Here is a 26,518-nt window from a genome sequence, read left to right on the forward strand (position 1 = left end):
CATTGAAAAGGCATCCCCATAGACGTTTCTAATTCAATTCCAATTGTTTCTAAGACTTTTGTATTGAAAGAAGGAAGAAGTCTAAATTTGAGACGACTATTGATGACAATAGCTACACCCCCACCTTGTCGATCAAGTCGATCATTTCGCAAAATTTTAAAGAAAGCATTGCTTTTCAAGTTATTGTCTGGCTTTAAAAAAGTTTCAGTGATGGCAGCAATATGTATGTTTTGAGTTTTCAAAAATAAAAAGAATTCATCTTGGTTAGCCATCAAAGATCTAGCATTCCAATTCATAATATTTAAACATCTATTTGGATCCATGAGGGAATCGTAAAGTCATAATAATTTTATTAGCATAATTAAAAGAAGTTTGGAAAGCTTCAAACATTGAATTTGCTTTCAACATAAGTTGCATCATTTCCATTAAATTTTGATGCAAAAATTTTAATTTTTTTTTTCCTCAGTAATCTCACCCAAATGTTAGGATCAGAAAATGAAGGAGAAGAACAAGTATTTGAATTTCGGGGATTTTCCCAAGCCTTCGCATGAACGTTGAGACTTGGTTTTTTCCCATTTTTATTAGTTAAACCTGAAGAGGGAAACCCATTTTCAACCACCTCTGAGAACGATAAACAACGAGTCTGTGGCGCAGATTCAGCACAGGTAACATTAAAATCACTTTGGGTATTACCCAGCCGTGATTCCAATGTAGGCCGAGGCTGACTGCGAACAGGCACACAGCAAGAAAAAATCGTGTAACTTTAGATTGAAAACGATGCACGAAAACGGAACATCGATTTTGACCTAAAATTCTATCACGGTGTATTTTTCCAATGATGTAATTTTGGGAGCGTGTAAATTTAGATCGAAGTCGATGCACGAAATCCGACGAAGAAAGCTGTCGTGTAAAAATACACAGGGATGTAAATTAAAAGTCTTTTCATCGTTAATATTAAAAAATATTAGTAAAAAATTATGGTTTTCGGTGTTACGACTCTAATTATTGAAAAAAGTCATGGGTTTTAATTTTCGTATGGTATGTATTTACAAAATAACACCTAACAAAAAACGGTCATCCACTACCACGAACAGGGCTAGGCTGGAAATGTTGTATACGATGATTCCTTTATTATTATTATCCATTATTATTATTCGTCAGAAGGTAATAGATTGTTTGGATGATTTAGAAAGGAATGGAATAATAGAGCCTATTGATGCTAGTGAGTGGGCGTCTCCGGTGGTTATAGTTGTTAAGAAGGATCAAGATATACGGTTAGTGATAGACTGCAAGGTTTCAATCAATAAGGTGTTAATACCCAATATTTAACCTTTGCCAGTGCCCCAGGATTTGTTTGCAACTTTAGCTGGGTCTAAAGTTTTTTGTTCACTGGATCTGGCTGGAGCATACACGCAACTGTTATTATCTGAACGTTCAAAGAAATTCATGGTGATAAACACGATCAAAGGGTTGTTTGTATATAAGCGATTGCCACAAGGAGCGTCATCTTCAGCTAGTGTCTTTCAAAGAGTGATGGACCAGGTTCTGAAAGGACTTAAAAACGTAGTTTGCTATTTGGATGACGTACTTATATCTGGAAGAAATTTTGAGGAATGCAGGAGTAACCTTTTTCGGGTCTTAGAGAGACTTGCTAAGGCCAATATTAAGGTCAATTTGAAAAAGTGCAAATTCTTCGTAACCAGTTTACCTTATTTGGGTCATATTTTGACTGACAGTGGTCTTTCACCTTGTCCCGATAAAGTAAGAACAATTCGTGAAGCGAAATCTCCACGAAATGTGTCTGAATTAAAGGCATTTTTGGGTTTGGAATCTTACTACTCAAAATTCATTCCATATATGTCAAGTCGTGTCAATCCTCTTTACAAACTTTTGAAAAAAGATGTCAAATATATCTGGGACGATATTTGTGAGCAAGTTTTCAACGATTGTAAACAATTTTTGTTGAAACCCAAACTGTTGGAGTATTTTGACCCTGACAAACCGATTGTTGTTGTTACAGACGCTTGTGTATACGGTTTGGGTGGCGTTTTAGATCATGATGTTAATGGGAAAGAACGTCCAATAAGTTTTGCATCCTTTACACTAAACGAGGCTCAGAAAAAATACCCGATTCTGCATCTAGAGGCTCTTGCTGTGGTTTGTACTGTAAAAAAATTCCATAAATTCTTGTATGGACAAAAGTTTGTTATTTACACAGACCACAAACCTCTAATCGGTATTTTGGGTAAAGAGGGGCGAAATTCCATTTCAGTTACTAGGCTGCAGAGATACATTATGGAACTATCCATATATGATTTTGATATCATTTATCGCCCTGCATCAAAACTAGCCAATGCAGATTTTTGTTCACGTTTTCCTGTTGCGGATGAAATTCCGAAAGAATTGGACAAAGATTTTGTTAAAAATCTTAATTTTACACCGGAGTTTCCTTTGAGCTATAAAGAAGTGGCAAAATCAAGTCTAAATGACAGTTTTATTTCAAAGATGTTGAGCTACTTGGATAAAGGTTGGCCAGAACGAATTGATAAACAGTTCCGAGATGTTCATTCTATGCATCAAGATTTGGAGATGGTGGACGGATGTGTCCTTTTTCAAGATAGGGTAGTTATACCACGGATTATGCAGAAGAAAGTACTCAATATGTTGCATGCTAATCACGTTGGAATTACCAAGATGAAGCAACTCGCACGAAGAACTGTATATTGGGTTGGTCTCAATACGGACATTGAAGAACACGTTAAATCTTGTCACATTTGTAGATCGAGAACTTCATCTAATAAGCTTCCTGAATATTCTCCATGGTTACCAACCTCAAAACCTTTTTCGAGAATTCATGCGGATTTTTTTCATATGGATGGCAAGGTTTTCTTGTTAATTGTGGATAGTTACACAAAATGGATTGAGTTGGAGCACATGAAGAACGGAACAGATTACAAAAAAGTTATAAAAGTGTTTCTCAACGTGTTCGCAAGATACGGTTTGCCAGATGTTTTAGTGACGGATAATGGTCCACCTTTCAATTCGGAAGTTTTCGTTAAGTTTTTTGAAAAACAAGGCATTAAAATACTAAAAAGTCCGCCATACCATCCTGAAAGTAACGGACAAGCTGAAAGAATGGTCCGTCTGGTGAAAGATGTCTTGAAAAAGTTTCTGTTAGATTCAAACATAAAAAAGCTTGACACAGATGAACAAATTTGTTTGTTTTTATTTAATTACAGAAACACTTGTTTGAGCAACGATTATAAATTCCCCTCTGAGCGGTTACTTTCTTCTAAGCCAAAGATTTTACTAGATTTGATCAATCCCAAGAGTAATTTAAAAAATAATGTACAATTTAAAAATGATGTTAGTTCTAGACCATCTTGTTTAATCTCACCAAAGTTGAAAGATCCTTTTTTAAATGTGAGAAATGGACATCTGATATATTATAAAAATCCGGATAGATCAGCCTTGAAGAGATGGTTGCCAGTAACGTTTTTAAAATGGTATTCTCCAAACGTTTCACAGGTTTCCCTGGGAGGACGAGTCATTTTGGCGCACAAACGCCAGTTGAAGGTCTGTGACGATTCACATCGGAAAGCTAGGCGTTCTACAGCTTTCAACGAGGGACGGTTCTTGGATTTGAATCGATCTGACAATTTTGCCTCGTTAGGAAACGATGTTGAACCAGTTCTACCGCACACTGAATTACCCGTGGAACCTGGCCGCAGTGCTAGTTTCAAAAGGAGAAGACATAAAGATGATGAAGCAGATAGTGATTCCGATAGTGATTTTTATGGGTTTGCTGCCGACTCTTTCATCTTTTCGGAGAATGAAAATATTCGGAATGAAGATAGAGATTATGATTCAGGAAAGATCAGAAGATCAAAAAGATCCACGAAAAGAAAAAGGATAGACGATTTTGTTTATTATTAGTACACATAGATAAATTAAGTGATTATTTTGATTTGGTATTTTCAATACTCTCGATTAGAAACATGAATTTAAAATCATAGGATTAGCTTTGAAATGAACGTATATTTTGAATTGATTGAATTTTGAAAACTATCTACTAACTTCTAATGGATGAAGGAGTTGTAGTGTTCGGCCAAATAGGCTTTCGAGTTTCCTGTTAAAACCCCTTCTGGGAACACTGTGTCGAGACAAGCAAAAGAAGATTATAGCATAGGACTAATTGTATATAATGAATAAACGAAGCCCTCACTTTTGAAGGTGACTTCAAACTGAACAGTTAACGCGTTTTTACTATCGTTATTTGAAACCCCTATTTTTAAATAATTATAAATTTCCATAAAGTGTAATCTTACTTAACACTTGAGAATGTTCAACAGGTTCACCTTTTATTTTCAAAAATAATATTATTTCCTCTCGTAACAAAAAAAAACTTTTTAATATTTTGTGGCAGGAAAGCCAGCGTACTTCTGTATAGTAGGGAATTTTGTGAAAATTTAAGACGGGACTACGCGGGCCGCATTGACCAAGGCCGCGGGCCGCATGCGGCCCTCAAACCCCCAGTTTGACATGCCTGGTTTAAGGCAACGATGGATGGAACGCAGTGCTGTGTGAATTTTCGAATTCACTCAAATCATGCAGAGGGGCTTCAAATTGGTGTATTCTGCATGATTTTCAACGTGGCGCTTGCAGGTGTTATACGACGAGCGGTGGACGAAATGCGGGGAACAATTTTCAAACAGATCTAATCAACTTATCTGCTTTGCTGACGAAATTGATATAGTCGGCAGATCATCTGCGGCGGTTGAGGAGATCTACCACAAACTGAAACGCGAAAAGGAAGGATTTGAATGATATTAATACGTCCAAGATGAAATAAATGCTGGCGTGCGTATCCGACACCGACCAAACTCACAGTAATAACAAGGTCACGGTCGACGGCGACAAGCTGGAGATATTTAGTCTAAGGCTTTGTCTATTTCGGCTAACTCTTGATCGCAGACAATAAAACCAACCGTGAAATTCGGCGACGAATATCTAATCAGCAAAAGTAGTGCCTAGTATGGACTCCACAAGTAACTGCGGCCGAAAAGATTTTGCCCTCATTAGACCGGTTGTTCTCTATGGGCACGAGATGTGGATAATGCTCGAGGAGGACCTGCGTACACTCGGAGTATTCGAGCGACGAGTGTTAAGAACCATCTTTGGCGGCGTACAGGAGAACGGAGTGTGGAGGCGAAGGATGAACCACGAGCTCGCGCGACTCTACGGTGTATCCAGTATCCAGAAGGTGGTGAAGGCTGGCCGGATACGCTGGGTAGGCCATGTTGCGAGAATGCTTTAAGTGAGTTATCAAACATCAGCATCCCAGGCGTTTTTCTACCAACAAGAATAACCATTTGCTTTTTTCCCTGCAGAAACGAAATCACACGCTGAGAAAACCTATTAAAATGTCAATAGAAACGAGTTCTAATAGCCAATCCGTTTTTCCATTCAACCTTCAATAGCTCGTTGACTTCGTATTGGCATTGATACAGCTTCAAGATGCTATTACCGAGCTCTTCTCGCCAGTCAGGTTTTCTAGCTATGCAAATCTCGACGACACGTAAGAGGTGTCTCGGTGACAAAATCCTTTATTCAATGTACAATTAAGCTGGTGAAGCAATGAAAGGATGGAACCACCAGTCATATCTAACAATGCTAATCCAACCGACCGTGGACTCATCCGCTTAACGTGTAATATTCGTCAGTTCGTCTCCCACGTACTTCCACCGTTTTATCAATACCGAGATAATATCAGATCCCAGGCTAAACCCGATGGGAAAACTAACAGGCCAAGCACGTCGATAAACGTCGTCCTACCTGATAATCTGCCATTTATGTCCCATCTGTTTTCCCCCCATTCGGCTGTCTGCCGGTCGATTGACAGAGCCCGACGTTGTTCGGGATGGATGCAATCCGGGTTTTCCGCCATGCCATTCACACAATTCAGAAATGTGTGAACGGTGGCCATGGGATTCCTCTATATGTAGTATGTCCCAGGTGGCGCTGACACCGGAATTATGAACGTGAATCCATCGTAAAGGCTCCAATTATGTGACTGCTGCTGAAATAATGGTTTTCTTTTGCTCACCTGATGGGACCATAATGAAAGCAATCAACTGGCAACTTTACGAGCGTTCCGTTCGGTCGTTCGTTCGTTGTGTTCGGTGGCTGTTGCGAAAGTGCGTCCGGTGAGCGCTTGTCATTGAGTGTGGAAACGTTGTCAGGAGATAAAAATAAAGAATGTGTTTCTAAGCCCAGATTAACGTATTCTAATTTTTTCAGAATATTGAGATTTTATATGTGAAAGTACTTCCATTAATTTTTTTTGCTCTTAAAATTACGTAAAATAACCTTCATATGCTTCAGGTTAGTCAAGACGTGGATCATCAGAACCTATCGTGTCCACATGTGACGGTCGCCATGTTGGAAGGAGATTCTGACTGCATTCTGACGCTTTGAACATTCTTTTCCTTTCCAAGAAATTTGTGGTATAAAATTTGCATGATGATCTCAGTTTTCTAGATCAACTCATCAAATGACAAAAATGACAAAAAAACACAAAAATGACAAAAATCACAAAAATCACAAAAATCATAAAAATGACAAAAATCACAGAAAATGACAAAAATGGCAAAAATGACAAAAATGGCAAAAATGTCAAAAATGACAAAAATGACAAAAATCACAAAATTGACAAAAATGACAAAAATCACAAAAATCACAAAAATGACAAAAGACAAAAATGACAAAAATGACAAAAATGACAAAAATGACAAAAATGACAACGATGACAACAATGACAAAAATGACAAAAATGACATAAATGACATAAATGACAAAAATGACAAAAATGACAAAAATGACAAAAATGACAAAAATGACAAAAATGACAAAAATGACAAAAATGACAAAAATGACAAAAATGACAAAAATCACAAAAATGACAAAAATCACAAAAATGACAAAAATCACAAAAATCACAAAAATCACAAAAATGACAAAAATGACAAAAATGACAAAATTGACAAAAATGACAAAAATCACAAAAATGACAAAAATCACAAAAATCACAAAAATGACAAAAATGACAAAAATGACAAAAATGACAAAAATGACAAAAATGACAAAAATGACAAAAATGACAAAAATGACAAAAATGACAAAAATGACAAAAATGACAAAAATGACAAAAATGACAAAAATGACAAAAATGACAAAAATGACAAAAATGACAAAAATGACAAAAATGACAAAAATGACAAAAATCACAAAAATCACAAAAATGACAAAAATGACAAAAATGACAAAAATGACAAAAATGACACAAATGACAAAAATGACAAAAATGACAAAAATTACAAAAATGACGAAAATGACAAAAATGACAAAAATGACCACAATGAAAAAAATGATTAAAATGAAAAAAAAAATGAAAAAAATGATTAAAATGAAAAAAAAATGACAAAAATGACAAAAATGACAAAAATGACAAAAATGACAAAAATGACAAAAATGACAAAAATGACAAAAATGACAAAAATGACAAAAATAACAAAAATGACAAAAATGACAAAAATGACAAAAATCACAAAAAATGACATAAATGACAAAAATGACAAAAATGACAAAAATGACAAAAATGACAAAAATGACAAAAATGACAAAAATGACAAAAATGACAAAAATGACAAAAATGACAAAAATGACAAAAATGACAAAAATGACAAAATGACAAAAATGACAAAAATGACAAAAATGACAAAAAGACAAAAAACACAAAAATTACAAAAATGATAAAAATGACCAAAATGAAAAAAATGACAAAAAATGACAAAAATGACAGAAATGACCAAAATGACAAAAAGGACAAAAATGACAAAAATGACAAAAATGACAAAAATGACAAAAATGACAAAAATGACAAAAATGACCAAAAATGACAAAAATGACAAAACTGATAAAAATGACCAAAATGACCAAAATGACAAAAATCACAAAAATCACAAAAATCACAAAAATGACAAAAATCACAAAAATCACAAAAATCACAAAAATCATGAAAATCACAAAAATCATAAAAATGACAAAAATCATAAAAATGACAAAAATCACAAAAAATGACAAAAATGGCAAAAATGACAAAAATGACAAAAACGACAAAAATGACAAAAATCAAAAAAATCACAAAAATGACAAAAATCACAAAAATCATAAAAATGACAAAAATCATAAAAATGACAAAAATCACAAAAAATGACAAAAATGACAAAAATGACAAAAATGGCAAAAATGACAAAAATGACAAAAACGACAAAAATGACAAAAATCACAAAAATCACAAAAATCACAAAAATCACAAAAATCACAAAAATCACAAAAACCACAAAAATCATAAAAATGACAAAAATCACAAAAAATGACATAAATGACAAAAATGACGAAAATGACAAAAATGACAAAAATGAAAAAAAAGTACAAAAATGACAAAAATGACAAAAATGTCAAAAATGACAAAAATGACAAAAATGACAAAAATGACAAAAATGACAAAAATGACAAAAATGACAAAAATGACAAAAATGACAAAAATGACAAAAATGACAAAAATGACAAAAATCACAAAAATGACAAAAATGACGAAAATGACAAAAATGACAAAAATCACAAAAATCACAAAAATGACAAAAATGACAAAAATCAATAAAATCACAAAAATGACAAAAATGACAAAAATGACAAATATGACAAATATGACAAAAACGACAAAAACGACAAAAATGACAAAAATGACAAAAATGACAGAAATGACGAAAATGACGAAAATGACAAAAATGACAAAAATGACAAAAATGACAAAAATGACAAAACTGACAAAAATGACAAAAATGACAAAAATGACAAAAATGACAAAAATTACAAAAATGACAAAAATGACCAAAAATGACCAAAAATGACCAAACATGACAAAAATGACAAAAATGACAAAAATGACAAAAATGACAAAAATGACAAAAATGATAAAAATGACCAAAATGACCAAAATGACCAAAATGACCAAAATGACAAAAATGACAAAAATGACAAAAATGACAAAAATGACAAAAATGACAAAAATGACAAAAATGACAAAAATGACAAAAATGACAAAAATGACAAAAATGACAAAAATGACAAAAATGACAAAAATGACAAAAATGACAAAAATGACAAAAATGACAAAAATGACAAAAATGACAAAAATGACAAAAATGACAAAAATGACAAAAATGACAAAAATGACAAAAATGACAAAAATGACAAAAATGACAAAAATGACAAAAATGACAAAAATGACAAAAATGACAAAAATGACAAAAATGACAAAAATGACAAAAATGACAAAAATGACAAAAATGACTAAAATGACAAAAATGACAAAAATGACAAAAATGACAAAAATGACAAAAATGACAAAAATGACAAAAATGACAAAAATGACAAAAATGACAAAAATGACAAAAATGACAAAAATGACAAAAATGATAAAAATGACCAAAATGACCAAAATGACAAAAATCACAAAAATCACAAAAATGACAAAAATCACAAAAATCACAAAAATCATGATGATCACAAAAATCACAAAAATAACAAAAATCATAAAAATGACAAAAATCATAAAAATGACAAAAATCACAAAAAATGATAAAAATGGCAAAAATGACAAAAATGACAAAAACGACAAAAATGACAAAAATCAAAAAAATCACAAAAATGACAAAAATCACAAAAATCATAAAAATGGCAAAAATCATAAAAATGACAAAAATCACAAAAAATGACAAAAATGACAAAAATGACAAAAATGGCAAAAATGATTAAAATGACAAAAACGACAAAAATGACAAAAATCACAAAAATCACAAAAAATACAAAAATCACAAAAATCACAAAAATCACAAAAACCACAAAAATTATTAAAATGACAAAAATCACAAAAAATGACATACATAAATGACAAAAATGACGAAAATGACAAAAATGACAAAAATGACAAAAATGACAAAAATGACAAAAATGACAAAAATGACAAAAATGACAAAAATGACAAAAATGACAAAAATGACAAAAATGACAAAAATCACAAAAATGACAAAAATCACAAAAATCACAAAAATCACAAAAATCACAAAAATGACAAAAATGACAAAAATTAATAAAATCACAAAAATGACAAAAATGACAAAAATGACAAAAATGACAAAAATGACAAAAATGACAAAAATGACAAAAATGACAAAAATGACAAAAATGACAAAAATGACAAAAATGACAAAAATGACAAAAATGACAAAAATGACAAAAATGACAAAAATGACAAAAATGACAAAAATGACAAAAATGACAAAAATTACAAAAATGGCCAAAAATGACAAAAATGACAAAAATGACAAAAATGACAAAAATGACAAAAATGACAAAAATGACAAAAATGACAAAAATGACAAAAATGACAAAAATGACAAAAATGACAAAAATGACAAAAATCACAAAAATGACAAAAATGACAAAAATGACAAAAATGACAAAAATGACAAAAATGACAAAAATGACAAAAATGACAAAAATGACAAAAATGACAAAAATGACAAAAATGACAAAAATGACAAAAATGACAAAAATGACAAAAATGACAAAAATGACAAAAATGACAAAAATGACAAAAATGACAAAAATGACAAAAATGACAAAAATGACAAAAATGACAAAAATGACAAAAATGACAAAAATGACAAAAATGACAAAAATGATAAAAATGACCAAAATGACCAAAGTGACCAAAATGACAAAAATGACCAAAATGACAAAAATGACAAAAATGACAAAAATGACCAAAACGATAAAAATGACAAAAATGACCAAAATGACCACAATGACCACAATGACAAAAATGACAAAAATGACAAAAATGACAAAAATGACAAAAATGATAAAAATGACCAAAATGACCCTACCTACCTACCTAGTCCAGCGCCGATTGACCGGCGCACAGGGCTGAGATAAAAGATCTCCACTGCTGGCGATCCGGAGCCAGCGTCTTCACTTGCTGCCAGCCAAGGTTTTCGTCAACTGTGCGGATTTCAGCGGCTAGACTTCGCCGCCACGAGCTCTTGGGCCTGTCGGCATTTTATAACGTTTACCACCTTTTCGACTTTAATTTAAGTATGTGTTCTTTTAGATTAAGGATTAGTTAATAAGTACACATCTGTGCGACATAGTCGAAGGTGATATAATAAATAAATAAATAAAATAAATAATTATTCTTATCAGAGTTGAGAACATTCCCCTAAAAAGTGCTTTTTAGGAATCCCCATGAAATCCTTCTCAAGGGCCAAGGAGGAGTACATCAACTAGCAAACAATCCACAAAACCCGAATCAATTTCAAAAAGATATAAATAATCAACCGAGCTCGAATAAAAACGAAGTAAAAAAAACACATTCGAAATAAATTCTTATTTGGCTGGTCTCAAAACTGAAACTAGATAGATAGAGAGATAGAGCTCGCACCAACAAATTGAGAAAAAATGGGGATTATAAATATTCAATCCGTGAGTCCACACGAAGCCCGGAGCAAAGCGAGGTCGAAAAATGAAAATTCAAAATAGTTTGAATTTATTTTTAAATTTCACCCCAGCTCGACGTCGCCGTCGGTGAAACTTGAATTCTCAATGAATGAATATGAACGGCCGCGGCGGTGTGTTGTGTTTATGGTAAATTTTGATTTTTTCCTCACCCAGTTGCTGGTTCAACCGAGAGCTGAGCGTGATTCGGTTTCGAAAATTTAGTCGACTTCAACGATTTGAACTGATCCAATGTTTTTCCAAGCAGCAACAGAAGTTTCTTGGCGGAAGTGATAAGTTCGAACGAAACCGTTTTTCCTGGACGATATCAGCTGGGGTGAATTCGAAAAGCACGTGTAATTTCCTTCCAGTGATGTTCGATCTCAACTCGAAACTCGATACGGTGTGCAGATTCTGTCTGAGCGATGACGGACAGCTGTATCTGCTCTTCGGGCTGCACAAGGATCCAAACCTGGTAATTCAAAACGTTCGGATGCTGACGACTATTGAGGTTAGTCTCTAGCTCTAGGGTGATTGATATATTGGGAAAGTTTTCAAGAAAACTTTCGTAAGGTTTAAGTTGTGTTCATTGAAGTGCAATTTCATAAAGTTTTGACAATTTTCGACATCGGTTGTCAAAATGTAATTTGAAAAGTTTAAATCCTTACATTTCAAACAAACTCTATGAACTTTTGAAAATATTCAAAATTACCTACTGACCATTAATTTGATGAATCTGAATTCTGAATCTGAATTCTGAATCTGAATTCTGAATCTGAATTCTGAATCTGAATTCTGAATCTGAATTCTGAATCTGAATTCTGAATCTGAATTCTGAATCTGAATTCTGAATTCTGAATTCTGAATTTTGAATTCTGAATCTGAATTCTGAATCTGAATTCTGAATCTGAATTCTTTTTTTTTTGTATGCTTTATTTATTGAGGGATTAACCTTTAGTTTTCACCCTTAGTATTAATATATCAATACTGGACGTTACAGAGTTTCTTAAATTTGGTAGTACAATGCACTTTGCTTAAGGAATTTTATCACTATTTTTTCACTTTCTTTGTTGTTTTTTAACATATTCACTAGTCCTCCTCCGGCGTCGGGAAAAATATTAGCTCTTTGCATGTCGTACTTCCTGCAGTCCACCAATAAGTGTTTAACTGTGATTGAAACACCACATGTTACACACGTTGGGGCTTCAGTTCGTTCCAATATGTGTTTATGGGTGATCTTGCTGTGTCCAGTCCTTAACCTTGTAAGAATTTTCTGGTCCTTCTTCAGCGCCGTGTCTATCCATTTCGATGTTGATGATTTGATTTCTCTTAGTGTTGTTTCCTGTTCGTTTTTTCCAATTTCGTTCATGTGCCATCCATAGTTGATGTTTAACCCATATAAGCGCGTCCGCCTTGGGTGTTTTTCTGGATATCCTTTCTCCTTCTCTGCCCAAATTTGCCAATTTGTCTGCTTTTTCGTTGCCAAGAATGCCAACGTGACTAGGTATCCAGACCAATGTCACGTTTCCTTTGTTTCTATGTTTTTGAATATCTTGGATAATCGGATGTTTCATCCCAGATTCTAAGGCTTCTAGTACACTAGCTGAATCAGAATATATTATCGTTGGAATACTCGCTTTTTCTACAGCTAGCGCAATCGCTGTTGCTTCAGCCGAGAATATTGAAAAAGTGTCAGGTAGCCTGTGAGAAACGTTGTTTTCGGTTGGACTAAATATGCCAAAACCGACTTTTCCATTTGAAAGAGATCCATCTGTGAAGGCTTCTCTTTTGTGAGGGTACACTGTATTTTTTAAGTTTGAAAATAAAGTAATTGCTGCTGCCTTGTTTCCACCCGTTTTATATTGCCTTTTGATAGTCCAATCTATTATAATAGGATTTTCAAACCAGTCCCTGGTTACTTCGGCGCGAAGTTTTGCTATAGGAGGTAAACGGCAATTGGATGTTCCTTCCAGTAAGTTGTTGGCTCTATTTAAAATAAAATTTTCACTATGCTGTGCTCTTTCAGCAATCCATGCAGCTTTCCTTGCCCAATTTTCAGCAACAAGGAATTCGAAAGGAAGTACTCCATTTTCCACGTAGAGCGCTTTGATTGGCGTTGTATAAAATGCACCGGATACAGTTCGCAACATGTTGTGGTATATTGTTTTCAGGGTGAGTATTTCGTGTGGTTCAAAAATTTCCAAACCGTAAAACAGCTTGGATATCACAGTTGCATAACCCATTTTCATAAGTGTTTCTCTACTTCCGAGGCTACTGAGAGTTTTTAAAAACCTTATCCTAATTTCACAGTCTTTTTTTTAAACGTTCAAGTGGGCGCTGGCATTTCCTTTTTGGTTTAAGTTAATTCCCAAGATCTGCGTGTTTCTTTTTCGTTGAATTTCTGTTCCGTTTATCGATAGGTTTCTCATTCTAAAGAAATGGTGGCGACCTTTCGTGTTTGAGCATGTGTGTAGGAGGGAACTTTTTTCTGCATTTACCGTGAATCCATTTTTGTCGGTCTATTTGGTTATAGTATCTATACCATTTTGTAGTTTTTTTCGACAAAATGCAGCGAACTTACTTCCACATATAAGCAGTATATCATCAGCATAAATTAATACCATGATGCCTTTTGGAATTTCTTTGAAAACTTCGTTGATGACCAGTATAAAGAGAGTTGGTGAGATCACTGAACCTTGTGCTACTCCTGTTTCTTGTGGCCGCGCGGAGGAAAGTGATCCGTCAACAACCACTCGAAACGTTCGGTTGCATAAAAATTTTGTAACCATTTGATAGGTTCTATTTCCCACTTTATATTTTTCCAAAGCTTGTAAAATGCCTGGACGCCATGTGCGATCAAACGCTTTCGATAGATCTAAGGAAACAATTTCCGAATGCTGTCTCTCTTGACGATGTTCTGTCAATATGTCTTTTAATTGACTCAAATAGCTCGTGGTACCTCTACCACTTCGAAATGCTTGTTGATTTTTGTGAAGGATTTTGTTTTTCTCTAAATAGTGCTGTAATCTTTGGTTTATCATTCTCTCATAAATTTTTGCCATGCATGAAGTTAGAGAAATTGGTCTAAAACCTTTGGTATCTCCGGATTTGGGTATTGGGATTATTCTACTTTCGCACCAATCGGATGGATAGTCTCCGTTTCGCCACAGATCGTTAAATAAATTTAGTACAATCTTTTTTGCAATAGGTGTCATGTTAGTTATCATGCTATATGTGATTTCATCTGGTCCTGCAGCCTTACTTTTACATTTACCTAACGCTACATTCAATTCAATGGCTGAGAAATCTGAATCCATTATTTCGTTGGTAGCGATGAAAGGGGGAGGTGAAAATGTATTTCTTCTTAGAGTTTCTGGATAGTTGTTCAAAGAAAAGCTTTCTTGGAATGTATCGGCTAAGTGGTTAGCAATTTCGTGAGTATCTTCCGTGAGATTTCCGTTGATAGTCATTCTCATTTTATTGTAAGTCTTTTTACCGGTAATTTTTTCAAACCTTTTCCAAATAACAGAAGCTGGTGTGAGGGCATTGAAAGAACTGGCAAATTCTTCCCAAGATTTCTTTTTTCCTTTTACAATTGCTGTTTTTGCCTCCGCCCTAGCTTTCCTGAATTTTTCGTTTTTATCATTCCAACTGTTATCCGTTTTAAGAGTTTTCAGTAGAATTTTCCATGCATCTTTTCGTTTTTGAATTCTGAATCTGAATTCTGAATCTGAATTCTGAATCTGAATTCTGAATCTGAATTCTGAATCTGAATTCTGAATCTGAATTCTGAATCTGAATTCTGAATCTGAATTCTGAATCTGAATTTTGAATCTGAATTCTGAATCTGATTTCTGAATCTGAATTCCGAATCTGAATTCTTAATCTGAATTCTGAATCTGAATTCTGAATCTGAATTCTGAATCTGAATTCCGAATCTGAATTCTGAATCTGAATTCTTAATCTGAATTCTGAATCTGAATTCTGAATCTGAATTCTGAATCTGAATTCTGAATCTGAATTCTGAATCTGAATTCTGAATCTGAATTCTGAATTCTGAATTCTGAATTCTGAATCTGAATTCTGAATTCTGAATCTGAATTCTGAATTCTGAATTCTGAATCTGAATTCTGAATTCTGAATCTGAATTCTGAATCTGAATTCTGAATCTGAATTCTGAATCTGAATTCTGAATCTGAATTCTGAATCTGAATTCTGAATCTGAATTCTGAATCTGAATTCTGAATCTCAATTCTGAATCTGAATTCTGAATCTGAATTCTGAATCTGAATTCTGAATCTGAATTCTGAATCTGAATTCTGAATCTGAATTCTGAATCTGAATTCTGAATCTGAATTCTGAATCTGAATTCTGAATCTGAATTCTGAATCTGAATTCTGAATCTGAATTCTGAATCTGAATTCTGAATCTGAATTCTGAATCTGAATTCTGAATCTGAATTCTGAATCTGAATTCTGAATCTGAATTCTGAATCTGAATTCTGAATCTGAATTCTGAATCTGAATTCTGAATCTGAATTCTGAATTCTGAATCTGATTCCGGAATCTGAAACATAAATCTGAATTCTGAATCTGAATCTGAATTCTGTATATCTATTTGAATCTGAATGCAGCATTTTATCCTTCATGGGTGAATTTCTGCTCGAAGATTTTGTTGTTTTTTTTTTCATACATTTTTTAAGAATCCTTTACTATTCAGCCTATATTCAGGCGTTTTATTCTAATAGCTTTTTACTATCTATTTTTAGTTAATTTTGAATGTAAAATTTAGGTGTTTTATTAATTATCCTTCAGTAATTTTGAAAGAACATTATCAATCTTTAAATAAATTTCAGTTAATAGGATTTTCTATTCGTGGTATTCAGAAACTATTTCCAACAGATCAAATCAAGTTTAGTTTCAACATGTTTTAGAACCAGGAAGGAACTGAATGAATTCGATTCATCTTTTGTTTCAGCTCTCCACCTCGGAAAACATCAATTACAAAATCTGTGAAACATGTTGTGCCTCCTTTGAACTGTGCGTTAAATTTCGGCAAACGTGCGTCCAGGCCGAGAAGAGGATAAAAGATTTGCGCTCCCTGAGCTGTCTGGCATCGGCTTCACTCCCAGCAGCTGTCATTCCGAGCAGCGAAATAAAGCAGGAACTAGAGCCGAGCCCACTGGAACCGGAAGCATTGGACCAGCTTTTCAATGAAGACCCCCAAATGAATAGTGGCGGCCTGATGGGCCTGGACCAGTACGGGCTTAACTTTGTAACGCCCCCACTTTTCGATGGCGGTGGAAATTGGCCGGAACAACAGATTTCCGGCTCGTATTGCAACGTCGGTGTTTGGAACAGCCCGGAATCGCCCGTTTTGCCCCCGATAATGGGGCCGGTTTCACCTACTTTTCCTTCCCCGACAGGCGGCCCTCAACCAACCATCACAACAACTGTTTTATCAAAACTGCAACCTCCAACTAGCTCCAGTTTGTTTGCCTCAGCATCAATCAAAATATCCCGATCTAAATACTTCTGCCAAATTTGCGAGAAACATTTCTTCCAGCGGAACGTTCACATACAGCATCATGAGAGGTGAGCTTCCGGTTCACCATAATAAACTACTCAAGCATATAATCAATCAATCAAATTTGAATGTTCTGATACTGCTTATTCGAAGAATGCACTCTAATCTAACTTTTTTTTTCCTTTTCATAAAAAAAGGTACAGCAAAGCGTGCTTCCAGTGTTTGGATGAGAAGCTAACCGGAACGTACAGGCCGGAAGTGGCACTGGTGGGGCGGCACACCTGCCGCATTTGTCTGGCGGCCAAGGAGAGTTGTGCCGAGTTTCTGCAGCACTCGATTGCCCACCACGCGGAGGAACATCGGGCCAAGGATTCGTACAAGTGTAACCAGTGCGATAAGGTGTTTGTGCTGAAGGGCGAGAATAGCCGCGGCAAGGTGCACAACTGCGTCCGGAAGATGCACTGCCCGCACTGTCCGCAGTCCTTCCATTATGCCAAAAGTTACCAGAAACATTTGCGGTTCTTCCACAATGTGCCGGCCGACGCGAACGAGCTCAAGAATCCCTACCTCGGACCGGGATAACGATGGGGATCTAGAGGGTTAATAAATTGTCTTACATTATTATATCCCTTTTTGTGTTTTCTTTGGTGGAGCTTGGGTATAGGACTTATGTGCTTATGCTATCTTCATTCGAGAACCGGTAGCTTCTGCAGAAATATTTGCAGATTATGAAAAGGAAGTAATTAGGTTCTTTTATAAATGTTCCAGACAATCCTGCCATTAGAATATTCCCAAGTAGCATTTTTAGTTTTATTACGGCCAGCGCAACTTCTTTAGGACTATACCAACTCTTATAAAGCTATTATATTTTTACTCTTTCATAATTCATTTTTCATAGCAACCACGGTTAATGATTGCACTGAGATGATTTGGAAGCGTAAATCTGCCACTAGTGAAATGTATATGAAGTAGTAGGGGAAGTTGTCTACTACCGGACACTTTTTTAGTTATAACCATTATAACTCACAACATATATCGATTCCAATAAGAGCAGTAAGCCTTGGACAAGTACGGTCGTGTAAAACAGGATAATATGTGCACTAGACTAAGTCAATTTGGGGTCATTTTTTTAAATTTCTCAAACCCTGTGGTCCAAAAAGCTTTGTTTTGGTCCAAAACTCATCCATTTTTTTTGCAGAATTTTTCAAGTTACGTTTACATGGGTAAATGTGAACTTTAAGGTACTTTTAGGCATGGGCATGGGAAAATTGAATATTTTGTACTGATAAATCAACTTCATTTTTGTTCATTTCTGTGAAACCGAGCCTGCAAATGGTTTTTGTGCCGATTAATAAATTCCCTAAAGGACATTTTCTGCAGAAAAACTTTGTCAAAGACCGTAACTTCGTATCTTATTACACAAAAAAATTATTAGCTGTTGAATGGGGGAAACAATAAATTCAATTGACATCACTGCTGGATGCCTATCGAGGTATTGCATGAGTTCTTTCCATGCAATACTTTGCGAGGCACTAGCAGTGATGTCGATTGAATTTATTGTTTTTAAATGCCAAAAGACATACCCCTGTTAAACAGCTAATAACTTTTTTGCCTAAAAAGATACAAGTTTATGGTCTTCGAAAAAGTTGTTCAACGAAACATTTCCTTTAGATATTCTATAAATTGGCACGAAAATCATTAGCAGGCTCGGTTTCACATAAGAAACAAAAATGATTTTTCAGTAAAAAATATTCAATTTTCCCATACAAACCTAAAAGCTCAAATTTACTCATGTAAACCACTGTATACGTAACTTAAAAATTCTGCAAAAAAAAATCATGGATGAGTTTTAGACCAAAACGAAGCTTTTTAGACCCCAGGGTTTGAGAAATTCAAAAATGACCCCAAATCAACTCAGTGTAGTGATGCAGATGCTTCCCAATTTTTCTAGCAGCTTCGAGAGAAACAAGGATGAGGCCGCGACAGGCGAAAATGCCTGATTCCTGCGGTGTGCGATTGGCGACACAAAAATGTTTACAATAACAAATATATTATAGCAAAAATGACAAAAAATATCATAAATGATAAATGCCAAAAAGAACAAAAATTGGAAAAAAAAAATGTAAAATGGGCTATTTTAAAAAGAACAAAAATGAAAAACAAAAATTGCAAGATGACAAAAACGACAAAATTAAAATTAATACAAATAAAACAAACTGTCAAAAATAACAAAACGACGAAATTATTAGTAAGGACAAGATCGTTTTTTCAAATATATAAAAACAGCCAAAATTTTCAAAAATAACAAAAATGAAAATAATGACAAAAACGGCACATATAACAAAAAAAAAATCTTTTTGTAACTCCGCACTAAAATGTATGTTTTTCGTTACGAAATTTGGTTCGGAAAATGCTTAATGCTTATTTTTCATACCTTTTTTAAGATAAGGGGGGGGTAGGGTCTAACGGGTAAAAAAAAAACACCATTTTCACATTTTTTTCTAGAGCTATCGTTCAAACAAATGTATTCAAATTTTTCGCATTATACAAAGCATTGTTAAAAGAACATTTAGTATTTTTTTCGTAGAAAAATATTGAAAAATGAGCCGGTGACGGAGCACTTTCGAGGATGAAGTTTTAGAAAACAGGATTTGCGGTGGACACTGTATCTCAGCACAGAATCATCCGAAGTCAAAAAATCATAGCAAAATATTTTTAATAGATGTTTTTCTGGACCCCAACGTTTTTATTTAACCTTAAATTTTTTTATGAAATTTTTGTGACTGTTTGAAGTAAAAACTACGATTTTTCACGAAAAAATCCGCCATTTTTTATCTGTAAAATCTCCCCAAAGTAAAAAAACAAAAAAAGAAAAACGTTGGGGTCTGGTCTTTGTGTGTAGAAAATATGTTCCAAATTTGAAAAGAATCGGATAAGTAGTTTTCAAATGACGATGTCCACGGACTTTAAAAATGTGCTTTCGAGAAAAACGCGTTTGAAGTTTCTGCTCTTGCTTTCTTGCAGTATTAGATAGCAGGAGAGAAAGGCCTATAATTTCTACAGTTTTGCTTCAATTGACTTAAAAATTTGACACAACATTCTTGAAATGTTTTACAATAAGAAAATAAAAAAATAAAAAAAATCGATTTTTTGAAAGTGTTAGAACCTATCCCAACCCCCCCCCCCCCCCCCCCCATAAGTTAACCACCGTAATTAATTTTTGTAAATTTATTTTTCGGCATATCGGTGAAATGTATATTCTTGAAGAAAGAATATCAGAATTGAAAATTGATAAAGATGGATAGAGAAGTGAGGAGAAAATTTACAGATGTTGAAAAGAGCGAAAGAGCATTTTTGGTGTACGTTAATAAGTTTTCCTCGCAAAAATGCTCTTTCGCTCTTTTCAACATCTGTAAATTATCTCCTCACTTCTCTATCCATCGTTATTAATTTTCAGTTCTGATATTCTTTCTTCAAGAATATACATTTCACCGATATGCCGAGAAATAAATTTACAAAAATATTTTTCATACCGAAAAAACAATGCAAAATGTAGGTAATAATTTTCGATACAGTTTTCTAAACAGGATTGAAAACTTTTTTCTGTTTTTTTCTGGTGGTTTACCGCTTTCGCGTTAATGGTCGAAAAGTGCTTAAACTAAAATGTATTTGTACCTGGATACGTGTTTTAGCCAAATCAACAGAATTGATTTCGTCAGCTGATTTTAAAGTTCCACAGAACACTCAGTTTGAAATTCAATCTCGTTAACCGAGGAAATTTTGACTGGGAACATTTTACTTTGTAGCGCTTGGAACACCACCTTGTGGTGATTAGCGCAACTTTAAAAAAGATTGCATGCAACTTTTCCAAAACGGAAGTGCTGACATCTTCGCGTTCCTACCTTGATTTGTTAAAAGTTAATATTTCATTTTACTTTAACCTTATGCAAACGTCTATCGATTTACAAAAAATGGAAATTTCTCCATATACCTTTGAAAAAAAGGCACAAACTTCAGATTTTTTTTTGCAATAAATATTTATTAGCAACAAACAAATCATCATAGCGAAAATAGAGAGATCGTACGTGCACACACTTAGGTAACTTCGTTCCCAAACACAGAAATCATTCTTAATACCGAGATCCTTAAAATTGTAAGCTCATTAACACCTTTTAATATTCCAAAGTGAAATTAAGATATTTGTTTTTATTTTATTCAATCGGAAACAATCACAAGATTTTCGTTTGTTTCTCATTAGTAGCCACATATCGTTGGAATTATTTTCGTTAAGCGTATTTAGGGTTTAACTTCAATACATCATACAAATTTTCAATCACATTGACCGAACAGACCAAAACACAGATATGATTTTTAAAACTTTTTTCCATTATAATTTTTTTTCCTCAACCCTTAAGCTTTTAGTAAATTTGTTGTTAAAAGAAGGTCTATTCCTTTTTATGTTCGAAAAAATCATCAAACACGTGGTGAATTTGGTCTATCATATCGGTACAGGTCATGCTGCGTCCCTTCACCTTGTAAGCGTAACTGTTGCAATGTTTGGTCAGATGGCAAGCGGCATAGCTGGCAACTAGTGCCGGACTAACTTCCTTCTTATAATCCAGAGCCCAAAAGTAGAAAGTGGATAGAGAACCTGCCAACAGGTCTCCTTGGCCGCCACACCTTCGCCCGGATCCTCCCTGAGGGCACTCATACTTCTCGAGCGTTTGCGAATCGTAAATCCTGTCATTCAAACCCTTTTCGATTACAGTCACTCCATCGCCCAGCTTGGCAATGTTTTCCTGAATTCGACCCCGGTCATTGCCGAACAATCGACTGAACTCGATGGCATTCGGCGTTAGAATAACTCTTGGATAATCCTTTATCAGACTTGTGTCCTGCGTTACGATAAATAGCCCATCGGCGTCTATAATCAGTGGTTTCGACAGCTGTCTGCAGATTTTAATCAGCTCTGACACCGTTTGCATTACCGATCGATCTCGACCCAGTCCTGGTCCAACAACCAGAACATGCAATCGCTCTAGCCAAGGTTCAATCTGGATGATGGCATTGTTTTGATCCAGCAGCGGATGAACTATCAGCTCCGGGCTATAACCTTTGATGACTTGGGCCGCACCCTGAGGACAGAACACATGTACCAGATCCGCTCCAACTTTGAGGGCACTGATGGCAGCAAAATACGGTGCTCCGGTGTATTCCACCGATCCGCCCACTATTCCAATACGGCCGGCCTGGCCTTTGTGGCGATCCGTCGCCAGATGTGGTACCATATCGCGGGCACGTTCCAGCAGGGGCGACTTATTTTCCGTCATTTCGATGCAAAAGGACAACCGACGACGGTTGACAGATGTTGGGTTTAATTTGACTTGTCTTAACACTGTAAAACTGCGATAAATTAGTGAAAAATGTTCAATCGGAAGCCGTACCTGAGCGATGGAAAACAGCATAACTTTTCATCACCCCCTGAAGCGATGCGCCGCCCGAACAAAGCGAACGAAAATCGAAAAGTTTGACAGTTCACTCCCTGAAGAAAGTGATAAGAAAAACATCGCACAACCAGAGGACAACTGCTTGAAAACTTTTAGGAGGGGTCATTATTATTGGAATTTTTTTTTCAAATCTATGATTTTTAAAGAAATTTGAACTAAATTGAACACAAATCGCAGTGATATCATCTTTTAACATTTTGATTCTCGAGAAATATCTCGTCATATAGTTAGCAGTGTAATAATATTACCTATTAAAATAAATAAATTTAAATTATATTGATGAAATCATTGAACTAATCCTGTTACTGTTGTTATTGCTCCGATTGCTCCTGTCAAAGGTCATGGGCTGTAGTCTACAAGATAGTTATTGTGCCCTAATTGTGAATTTTGCCATAATTTGTCACTTTTTAATCATTTTTGTAATTTTTGTTTTTTTTTTAATTTTTTTTTCTCGTTCATCTTTTTTGTCATTATGGCCATTTTGGTCATTTTTGTAATTTTTCTTTCATTTTTGTCATTTGTGTCATTTGTGTCATTTTTGTCATTTTTGTAATTTTTTGTCATTTCTGTCATTTTTGTCAATTTTGTCATTTTTGTCATTTTTGTCATTTTTGTCATTTTTGTCATTTTTGTCATTTTTGTAATTTTTGTCATTTTTGTCATTTTTGTCATTTTTGTCATTTTTGTCATTTTTGTCATTTTTGTCATTTTTGTCATTTTTGTCATTTTTGTCATTTTTGTCATTTTTGTCATTTTTGTCATTTTTGTCATTTTTGTAATTTTTGTAATTTTTGTAATTTTTGTAATTTTTGTAATTTTTGTAATTTTTGTAATTTTTGTAATTTTTGTAATTTTTGTCATTATTGTCATTTTTGTCATTTTTGTCATTTTTTTCATTTTTGTCATTTTTGTCATTTTTGTCATTTTTGTCATTTTTGTCATTTTTGTCATTTTTGTCATTTTTGTCATTTTTGTCATTTTTGTCATTTTTGTCATTTTTGTCATTTTTGTCATTTTTGTCATTTTTGTCATTTTTGTCATTTTTGTCATTTTTGTCATTTTTGTCATTTTTGTCATTTTTGTCATTTTTGTCATTTTTGTCATTTTTGTCATTTTTGTCATTTTTGTCTTTTTGTCATTTTTGTCATTTTTGTCATTTTTGTCATTTTTGTCATTTTTGTCATTTTTGTCACTTTTGTCATTTTTGTCATTTTTGTCATTTTTGTCATTTTTGTCATTTTTGTCATTTTTGTCATTTTTGTCACTTTTGTCATTTTTGTCATTTTTGTCATTTTTGTCATTTTTGTCATTTTTGTCATTTTTGTCATTTTTGTCATTTTTGTCATTTTTGTCATTTTTGTCATTTTTGTCATTTTTGTCATTTTTGTCATTTTTGTCATTTTTGTCATTTTTGTCATTTTTGTCATTTTTGTCATTTTTGTCATTTTTGTCATTTTTGTCATTTTTGTCATTTTTGTCATTTTTGTCATTTTTGTCATTTTTGTCATTTTTGTCATTTTTGTCATTTTTGTCATTTTTGTCATTTTTGTCATTTTTGTCATTTTTGTCATTTTTGTCATTTTTGTCATTTTTGTCATTTTTGTCATTTTTGTCATTTTTGTCATTTTTGTCATTTTTGTCATTTTTGTCATTTTTGTCATTTTTGTCATTTTTGTCATTTTTGTCATTTTTGTCATTTTTGTCATTTTTGTCATTTTTGTCATTTTTGTCATTTTTGTCATTTTTGTCATTTTTGTCATTTTTGTCATTTTTGTCATTTTTGTCATTTTTGTCATTTTTGTCATTTTTGTCATTTTTGTCATTTTTGTCATTTTTGTCATTTTTGTCATTTTTGTCATTTTTGTCATTTTTGTCATTTTTGTCATTTTTGTCATTTTTGTCATTTTTGTCATTTTTGTCATTTTTGTCATTTTTGTCATTTTTGTCATTTTTGTCATTTTTGTCATTTTTGTCATTTTTGTCATTTTTGTCATTTTTGTCATTTTTGTCATTTTTGTCATTTTTGTCATTTTTGTCATTTTTGTCTTTTTTGTCATTTTTGTCATTTTTGTCATTTTTGTCATTTTTGTCATTTTTGTCATTTTTGTCATTTTTGTCTTTTTTGTCATTTTTGTCATTTTGGTCATTTTTGTCATTTTTGTCATTTTTGTCATTTTTGTCATTTTTGTCATTTTTGTCATTTTTGTCATTTTTGTCATTTTTGTCATTTTGTAATTTTTCTTTCATTTTTGTCATTTGTGTCATTTGTGTCATTTTTGTCATTTTTGTAATTTTTTGTCATTTCTGTCATTTTTGTCAATTTTGTCATTTTTGTCATTTTTGTCATTTTTGTCATTTTTGTCATTTTTGTCATTTTTGTAATTTTTGTAATTTTTGTCATTTTTGTCATTTTTGTCACTTTTGTCATTTTTGTCATTTTTGTAATTTTAGCATTTTTGTCATTTTTGTCATTTTTGTCATTTTTGTCATTTTTGTCATTTTTGTCATTTTTGTCATTTTTGTCATTTTTGTCATTTTTGTCATTTTTGTCATTTTTGTCATTTTTGTCATTTTTGTCATTTTTGTCATTTTTGTCATTTTTGTCATTTTTGTCATTTTTGTCATTTTTGTCATTTTTGTCATTTTTGTCATTTTTGTCATTTTTGTCATTTTTGTCATTTTTGTCATTTTTGTCATTTTTGTCATTTTTGTCATTTTTGTCATTTTTGTCATTTTTGTCATTTTTGTCATTTTTGTCATTTTTGTCATTTTTGTCATTTTTGTCATTTTTGTCATTTTTGTCATTTTTGTCATTTTTGTCATTTTTGTCATTTTTGTCATTTTTGTCATTTTTGTCATTTTTGTCATTTTTGTCATTTTTGTCATTTTTGTCATTTTTGTCATTTTTGTCATTTTTGTCATTTTTGTCATTTTTGTCATTTTTGTCATTTTTGTCATTTTTGTCATTTTTGTCTTTTTTGTCTTTTTTGTCATTTTTGTCATTTTTGTCATTTTTGTCATTTTTGTCATTTTTGTCATTTTTGTCATTTTTGTCATTTTTGTCTTTTTTGTCATTTTTGTCATTTTTGTCATTTTTGTCATTTTTGTCATTTTTGTCATTTTTGTCATTTTTGTCATTTTTGTCATTTTTGTCATTTTTGTCATTTTTGTAATTTTTGTAATTTTTGAAATTTTTGAAATTTTTGTCATTTTTGTCATTTTTGTCATTTTTGTCATTTTTGTCATTTTTGTCATTTTTGTCATTTTTGTCATTTTTGTCATTTTTGTCATTTTTGTCATTTTTGTCATTTTTGTCATTTTTGTCATTTTTGTCATTTTTGTCATTTTTGTCATTTTTGTCATTTTTGTCATTTTTGTCATTTTTGTCATTTTTGTCATTTTTGTCATTTTTGTCATTTTTGTCATTTTTGTCATTTTTGTCATTTTTGTCATTTTTGTCATTTTTGTCATTTTTGTCATTTTTGTCATTTTTGTCATTTTTGTCATTTTTGTCATTTTTGTCATTTTTGTCATTTTTGTCATTTTTGTCATTTTTGTCATTTTTGTCATTTTTGTCATTTTTGTCATTTTTGTCATTTTTGTCATTTTTGTCATTTTTGTCATTTTTGTCATTTTTGTCATTTTTGTCATTTTTGTCATTTTTGTCATTTTTGTCATTTTTGTCATTTTTGTCATTTTTGTCATTTTTGTCATTTTTGTCATTTTTGTCATTTTTGTCATTTTTGTCATTTTTGTCATTTTTGTCATTTTTGTCATTTTTGTCATTTTTGTCATTTTTGTCATTTTTGTCATTTTCGTCATTTTTGTCATTTTTGTCATTTTTGTCATTTTTGTCATTTTTGTCA

The 26,518-nt window shown here is 33.0% G+C and overlaps 2 protein-coding genes across 2 annotated transcripts; one reads left to right on the forward strand and one right to left on the reverse strand.

The window, feature by feature from the left end:
- The first annotated feature begins 11,844 nt into the window (after window positions 1-11,844).
- On the forward strand, window positions 11,845-17,772 carry LOC129748730 (uncharacterized). The gene is made up of 3 exons (XM_055743426.1): window positions 11,845-12,130; window positions 16,597-17,213; window positions 17,343-17,772. Exons 1-3 carry the CDS (start codon window positions 11,993-11,995, stop codon window positions 17,725-17,727), a joined length of 1,140 nt encoding a protein of 379 aa, XP_055599401.1. The 5' UTR covers window positions 11,845-11,992; the 3' UTR covers window positions 17,728-17,772.
- Window positions 17,773-21,214: 3,442 nt separating this feature from the next.
- Window positions 21,215-22,641, reverse strand: LOC129747029 (ATP-dependent (S)-NAD(P)H-hydrate dehydratase-like). The gene has a single exon (XM_055741041.1). It carries the CDS (start codon window positions 22,608-22,610, stop codon window positions 21,591-21,593), a length of 1,020 nt encoding a protein of 339 aa, XP_055597016.1. The 5' UTR covers window positions 22,611-22,641; the 3' UTR covers window positions 21,215-21,590.
- Window positions 22,642-26,518: the final 3,877 nt, after the last annotated feature.

This window comes from Uranotaenia lowii, chromosome 2 (genome assembly GCF_029784155.1).
Source record: "Uranotaenia lowii strain MFRU-FL chromosome 2, ASM2978415v1, whole genome shotgun sequence".
Lineage (NCBI taxonomy): Eukaryota > Metazoa > Arthropoda > Insecta > Diptera > Culicidae > Uranotaenia > Uranotaenia lowii.

What these genes read in the sequence shown, in the direction of transcription:
- LOC129748730 (XM_055743426.1), top strand. Translation starts at nt 11,993, where the DNA reads ATGTTCGATCTCAACTCGAAACTCGATACGGTGTGCAGATTCTGTCTG. An exon ending in GGATGCTGACGACTATTGAG is followed by an intron (nt 12,131 to 16,596) that starts GTTAGTCTCTAG and finishes CTTTTGTTTCAG; the next exon opens with CTCTCCACCTCGGAAAACAT. An exon ending in CACATACAGCATCATGAGAG is followed by an intron (nt 17,214 to 17,342) that starts GTGAGCTTCCGG and finishes TCATAAAAAAAG; the next exon opens with GTACAGCAAAGCGTGCTTCC.
- LOC129747029 (XM_055741041.1), bottom strand. Translation starts at nt 22,610, where the DNA reads ATGCTGTTTTCCATCGCTCAGGTACGGCTTCCGATTGAACATTTTTCA.